The sequence below is a fragment of the Canis lupus genome, chromosome 7, assembly GCF_003254725.2.
Source record: "Canis lupus dingo isolate Sandy chromosome 7, ASM325472v2, whole genome shotgun sequence".
Lineage (NCBI taxonomy): Eukaryota > Metazoa > Chordata > Mammalia > Carnivora > Canidae > Canis > Canis lupus.
In genome coordinates this window covers 41,246,935-41,253,929 of record NC_064249.1, presented here as the reverse complement: position 1 = coordinate 41,253,929, position 6,995 = coordinate 41,246,935, and the positions used below count along the sequence as shown (strand labels likewise).

General features: G+C 55.8%; 1 protein-coding gene across 4 annotated transcripts; it reads left to right on the top strand.

Moving 5' to 3' along the window:
- The first annotated feature begins 25 nt into the window (after positions 1-25).
- On the top strand, positions 26-6,722 carry TMEM79 (transmembrane protein 79). 4 transcript variants are annotated; one of them, XM_035719061.2, is made up of 6 exons: positions 26-362; positions 912-993; positions 1,283-1,396; positions 2,196-2,998; positions 3,163-3,376; positions 5,993-6,722. In XM_035719061.2, the coding sequence occupies exons 4-6, from the start codon at positions 2,239-2,241 to the stop codon at positions 6,204-6,206; spliced, it is 1,188 nt and encodes a 395-aa protein (XP_035574954.1). In that variant the 5' UTR covers positions 26-362; positions 912-993; positions 1,283-1,396; positions 2,196-2,238; the 3' UTR covers positions 6,207-6,722. The 4 variants fall into 4 exon arrangements, with proteins under 4 accessions (XP_035574954.1, XP_035574953.1, XP_025286639.1 ...); XM_035719060.2 differs by having other exon boundaries at positions 1,279-1,396; XM_025430854.3 differs by having other exon boundaries at positions 26-993.
- Positions 6,723-6,995: the final 273 nt, after the last annotated feature.

Here is a 6,995-nt window from a genome sequence, read left to right as displayed (position 1 = left end):
GCCTGAAGGTTACCAAATCTCGCGAAGCTCGTTTTCCCTCCGGGAAGTTGCCAGAACTAACTCTGGGCAACGCAGCCTCCTTCCGGTTTTTCCACGTCCTTGCGAAAAACTTTATTGACAAAGCTGCCGTGGGACGGACAGTGGGGCCGAATCTGTGCTGGGTGGCTGCCGATGGGCTCGAAGCCCGGAGCGAGGCTTTTTGCTCTGTCCTGCAGTGGCCATTTGACCATCCTTCCAACCCTTCCCAGCCCCCCACTGGAGCCGCATCTCTTTCAGATGACTGCTGATTCCCCTTCTTCCTTTTCCCCATCACTTGAACAACGTGAATGTGCAGGTTTCCTTGGAAAATGTGGGACACAAGAGTAAGGCTCTCCCGAGACGTGACCCTTGCAGGGCGCCGCGGCCCTGGGCTCCCGCGGCTGGATTTCACTTGGTGTCTCTGGTCAGCCCAGCAAAATTCATGGAACACCTGCTGCCCCCTGGCCACAAGCCAGGGCTCTGGAGATGCAGGGACCAGCAATCCAGACACTGTCCCGCCCTCACAAAGCTCAGGTGGCTTCTGGGGTGAGGTCCCACAGGGATGAGCAGCCACTCTCACATTTCTGCTTGAAAAGTCGCTCTGAATTCTTACAGCTTTCTTAACCCTGAACCTGGCTACAAAGCAAGGTGTTTCGTGGTCTGTGTAAGCTGTAATAGGAACACGAGTTCTTTCCCACCCCTGTCTCCTGGTTCCAGCCACCAGCCTTTCTTCTGTTCCTGAAATTGCCTGAGCTGGTCATTCCCCTGTTCTCTCCTCGAGACACTCCTCCTTTCCCATCAGGTCACAGCCCAAATGTCATCTTGGCAAAGAGGTTTTTCTTCACTCGAATTGTCTTCTTGATTAAGGTCTTTATCATCTGTTACCCCAATAGAACAAGCTCTTTGAAGACAGAGACCTCACCTGTCATCTTCTCTCCTGTGTCTGTGCCTAAAAGAGCGCTTAGCTGAAAACAGGTGCTCAACAAATATTGCATGGATAAATGTAGAAATTCCACCTCTTTTCTGGGTATCCCAACCTATTCCAAACACCCTTTGACGTACAGACCCACTCTTTATCCTCTGCTTTCCTGAACTTCAAGTTCCCACACATCCCATGTGCCTGGAACTCACACTGACCTTTATGCCCAGCTGCACCCCCACTTTCAGAAAGCAGGATATCCTCCACCAGGGCTTTTCTGTCGGCAGATTCAGCAGGGCGGGGCCTGCCCCTTTAATCTGGGCCCCACCTGCTCTGGTCAGACAGGTTTGGAGACACTGGTAGAGGGAGAGAGACTGAGAGGAATAGTTGCGGAGCCAGCAGAGGACCCAGGCAGCTCCTTTCCAGACGTTGGGGACCCTCCGCCTCTCCAGATGGAAAGTAAGAGGGTGTCATGGGTCCACGTGGCAAGGGATAGAAGGCCCTAGAGGAGGTGGAGAGACGGGACTCAGCCCCTTCCAGCAGCACTGCGATGGAGGAAACAGGGAGGGGAGAAAGACAAGAGAGGAGGCATGGGAACAGCCATAATTAGACCTAGACATCAGAATGGACAGCCCCAGGCCCTCTGGAGATGGAGGATGAAAGACAGGGGCTAAGGAAGAGTGTGGAGACTGCCCAGGTACACAACTTGGAGACAGAAGAGCAGGACGCACTACTGCTGCTAATTCCTTGGGACTTATTTGTTGGCAGATCCCTGGTATCAGTTACCAGGAGAGTTCCAAGCAGGAATCTACAAGGAGAAGGGGAGGTTTGAAGGTGAAGGAGCAGCTTCTCCATCCACAGGGAGGCCCCTAGTGGGAAGGAAGCTCCTGGCAAAGCTCTAGAAACCCACTCTTCCTCCTGTTTCCGCACTAGGGTGGCTATGACCCCAGGGATTTGGGTGGAGGGGTTAGGAAGAGTGGGTGGACTGGCCGGGGCCACAGCTGCCAGCGCCTGTGCCCCCTGACTCACCCTCTCCTGCTGGATGGCCTTTGATGGTGAAAAGGTGTCTCCATTATGGCTGCTCACTTCCCTCCCATCTCCTGTGTCAACACCTTCCTCTGTACCATGTTCACCCTAAGGTCCCAGAAGGGGCTAATGCCCATGAGACCAGCTGCCCGGAACCATTCCAATTCTATCAACCTGTCCCAAGGGCCAGAAGCCAGGAACTTCTAACAGAGCTTTCCTCCACTCCCTCCAGGGTGATATGACCTTATGGTAGACACCAGAACTGAGGCCCCAGCATGACAGAACCCGAAACCCTGGCCCTGCTGCAAGTGAAGGGGTCTGAGGCTGTGGAGAAGAGCCTGCCCCAGGCCCTGGTCCCCAATGGCCAGCAGCCGGAAGAGGAAGGTGGGGCTGAGTCCCACAGAGCTGAGTCCTCCGAGATGGGGTCTCCAGCTAGATCTCCTGTGGCTGGAGAGGGGGCTGAGGATGGTCTCAACAGCACAGTGAGTGAGGCTGCCACCTTGCCATGGGGGACCGGCCCCCAGCCCAGCGCCCCATTCCCAGACCCCCCAGGCTGGCGGGACATCGAGCCAGAGCCACTCCGGTCGGAGCCACCCACCAAGCTAGAGGAGCTGTGCGAAGATGATGCCAACTTGCTGCCCGAGAAGGTGGCCCGGGCCTTTGTACCCATCGACCTGCAGTGCATCGAGCGGCGGCCCCAGGAGGACTCAGCTGTGCACTGTGAGGCGGGCGAGGGCGAGCGCAGACGGGCCTGCCTGTCCTCCCGGGCTGCTCAGCCTGAGCCCCGCGAGCGCAAGTGGGCTGAGGCCGTGGTGAAGCCGCCTGGCCGCTCCTGCAGGGGCTGCAGGGGCTGCGGGGGCCGGGAGGGGCTGAGAGCCGTGGCCTCCATGGGGGCCGCCCTTGTCCTCTTTCCCTGCCTGCTGTATGGGGCCTACACTTTCCTGCCCTTCGACGCTCCTCGGCTGCCTACCATGAGCTCTCGCCTCATCTACACGCTGCGCTGCGGGGTCTTTGCCACCTTCCCCATTATCCTGGGTGAGCCAGGCCGGGAGAAAGGAGCAGGGTAGGGGGGCAGGAGATCCCCTACCCCGGGCTAGCCCAGGCTGGGGTGGGTGCACCCCTCCCTACCCCCTACAACACCTCTCTGGCTTCCCGCCTGCTGCCCCCAGCTGACCCTGTGTATCCTGCAACGCCAACAGGGCTCCTGGTGTATGGGCTGAGTCTGCTGTGCTTCTCGGCCCTGCGGCCTTTTGGGGAGCCGCGGCGGGAGGTGGAGATCCACAGGCGGTATGTGGCCCAGTCAGTCCAACTCTTCATCCTGTACTTCTTCAACATGGCTGTGCTTTCCACCTACCTGCCCCAAGAGACCCTCAAACTGCTCCCTCTGCTCACTGGTCTCTTTGCTGTCTCCCGGTGAGTTGGCTGGGTGTGGGGCCTGGGGGAGGGGATGGTGCTGGAGGGACCCAGGCCTCTTGTCTGGGGAAATGACGGGGACAGGAAGCCTTCTGGATTCTGTGTTAGCCGGCTGTGCACCTGGATCGGTGAGTCTGCCTTCTCCCTTACACCTTACCTCACCTGGTAGCAGGTGACCAGCTATGTGTCTTCTTAAAGGAAGTTGATTTCAGAGACCCATAGACCAACTTACTAAAGCTGGAAGGTGTCGCCTAGATCAGCCTCCCACCCATTGCTGCCACTCCTCCCAGAGACTCTGGTCAGGTGGTCTTTGGCCTGCAGGTGGACAGCCCCTATCACCAAAGCTCAATTCAGTGTAAGACCGTGTGTCTCATTTATCAAAGGTCCCAGTTACTAGAAAGTGCTGTAAACTGCTGCCCTGACTTTGACTCTGGAATTGCCCAGGACAACCCAGATCTTTGACAACAGCTCTCCATGTCCCCACTCCAACACCCTCCTCCCCCAGGGTTTACTTTACCAAACGGTCCTTGTCCCTGAGTCTCATGACCTTCCCTTGGAGCAGAAGACTGTCCTACTTGTTGGTGCTCACTAGCTTGTTGGCTCTCATGCAGCCTCGTTCCTCTGCCTTTGTTTGGAAATCACCTGAAATCTCACGGTGTGTCCATGTCAACTGCTGTTAACCCAGAGGCACTTTTGAATTTCTGAAGGCGCATGCAGAACTTTATTTCCCTATTTGCTTTTGTTACTTTTGGTACAGGATTCCAGGTCCCTTTAACTGCTAGAACATTCTTCCTCTTGAGCTAGCATGTGTTTGCTGTCGCTGTCACTTGTGACTGTAGTCTAGCACCATCTGTCCCACCAGTGTGCTGGCCATTGTGCAGCCTGTTTTTTCCCAGATGCTTCCCAAGATGAACTCACTCTCCCATGTGTATCTTGAGGAGTACCGACCTCAGAAGTTGGCTTACACAGTAAGAGAAGTGAGGGGATTACAGGAAGGCCCAGTGCTTATCTGGCCCTGCTCACCCATTTCACAGCAAGTAGAGCACCGCAGAGCAGGGCAGGGTAGTGGCCGAGGCCCTTCAGGCCTGGAATGCAGGCCCCTCTGGCTGTCACCCAGGCCCCTCCCTTCCCCACCTTCCTTGAGCACTCATGCCTCTGCTCCTCCATCTGTGCAGCACAGTTGTGGGGAATTAAACGAGTTTGTTCATGCAGCCCTCGCAGGAGCCCAGTGCGCAGTGAATGCTCAGCAGCAGCATTCATTTTGTCATGCTGCCCACTGGGGCTTTTTCCTCCATCCTTCCCTCCGACCCATGCAGGAGGGCACAGCTATGTCCGTCTTGTACTAAGTAGTCCTTCATGGCTTGAGAGGGAACTGCTGCCGTCCTGGCATTGAGGGGTATGTATTTGAGTGGATCTTCGGGGAGCCGAAAGACCCATCCCTTGGGCTTCGGGCCTTCGTGGAGATGGCTTGCTTACTCTTTTCCCCTCTGCCCCTCTCAAATAGCAGGAGAGAGGATACTGATTGGGCTTAGGTTCGTGCCTGGTTTTACTATTTCCCTGACATGTGGCCTTGGACCGGTTTTTCTTCACCCCTTTGGAATCTTAGTTTCTTCATCTGCAAAAGGAGACATCCCTACAGGGGGGTGTACTTCATCTGTGAAAGATGAGGAAGCTGGTCATGTATTGATAGAACACTAAGCTCCAAGATATAACGTTAATGGGGAAAAAACAGCGTGCAGGATAGTCTGTCTACACAGAGTGCTAGCACACTTCAGAAAAGGGGAAAAGGAAAACATCAATCATTTACTCGCTCATCTGCGCATAAAACAGCGCTTGATGGGCAAGCCGCCACGACACTGGACATCCGAGGTGGGGGCAGAGGGGCCAGGTTAGGGTGGCTGTGTATCAGGACAGGGAGACATTTTACTATGTGCACTGGAGCCTTTTGCATTTTGAACCACGTGAATGTATCCTGCCTGCGCAAAGGTTGTTTTTTTTTTTTTTTAGATTTTATTTATTTATTCATGAGAGACAAAGGCAGAGACACAGGGAGAGGGAGAAGCAGGCTCCCTGTGGGGAGCCCGATGCAGGACTCAATCCCAGGACCTCAGGATCATGACCTAAGCTGAAGGCAGACGCTCAACCGCTGAGCCACCCAGGCATCCCTATGTAAAAATTTGATTATTTACTTATTTTTTTAAATTTTTATTTATTTATGATAATCACACAGTGAGAGAGAGAGAGGCAGAGACACAGGCAGAGGGAGAAGCAGGCTCCATGCACCAGGAGCCCGACGTGGGATTCGATCCCGGGTCTCCAGGATCGCGCCCTGGGCCAAAGGCAGGCGCTAAACCGCTGAGCCACCCAGGGATCCCTACGTAAAAATTTTAAACTTAATATTTGGAAAGTGAACGAGGAGGGGAATAATATATTCGTCTCATGGAGATGTGAAGATGTGTACGTTGGTGTTTCTAAAGTGGTGCACGAGCATGGGCTGTTTAGAAGTATCGGTAGTACCCACTGACCCCCATCTGCTCTTCCCATCAGCCTCCAGGCCAGCTAGCTGATGCACGTCCCTCCAGAGGAGGCTGACCTCTTCTTGCCCTCCCCTCGCAGGCTCATTTACTGGCTGACCTTTGCCGTGGGCCGCTCCTTCCGAGGCTTTGGCTATGGCCTCACGTTCCTGCCCCTGCTGGCCATGCTGGTGTGGAACCTTTACTACATGTTCCTGGTGGAGCCTGAGCGCATGCTAACTGCGGCTGAGAGCCGCCTGGACTACCCCGACCATGCCCGCTCAGCCTCGGAGCACAGGCCAAGGCCCTGGGGCTGAGGCCTCTGCAGCCTCAGCCCAGCCCTGGCACCTCGGGGGAGAAGCTGCACTACTGCCCCGACTGTCCCTGCTCCCCCCGTTGGTGTAGCCCTTCACCTCAGGAGCCCGGGGCCGTCATGAGAGAGGGACTTTGACTGGTTTCTTGTGGGGAAGGAGATGGACAGCTATGTCCCTTCTGCATGCTGCAGGTAGGGCACCAGGAGCAAGGGCGTGTTTCCTTCCCCAGCAGCCCCAGCACTGCCCCCAGGACCCTGCCCCACCCTCCAGCCTCCTGCAAGGCCTCAAGCGGGCAGAGCTACGGCCAAACTGGCCGTTTCTGTGCCACTGTCTAAGTAGAGGGCCGCAGGGAGAGTGGAAACCTTGCCCAGGCTGAAGAAAAACACTGGGCATCCGATCAATCAGGACTTTCACATTTGGTGAAAACCTTCTGGAGGGCCTGGGTTCAGGACCCTCCACTGCTGGCCCTTGTGGGACCTTTAGCTTCAGTTCAGATAATTAAAGCTGCTCCAGCCCAGAGCTGGTCTCCTGTCTTCCAACCCAGTTAGGCCCCTGTAACCTCCCACCTCTGAAATGCCCACAATATGTGTCTCCCAGGGGAAGAGGTACAGGGGGGAGAAGAGGCCCGCCTCAGGGGAGGGGGAGGGGTGTGTGTGCAAGTGTACATGCGTGTGTGCCCTCACACGTGGTGGCCAGGAACTGGCTGCAGGGCCCAACAGCTGATGTCAACCCCGTGGGAGCATGTGGGTGACGAGAAGTGGCTGCCAGTCTTCCTTGGCTCTTTCTTCATGT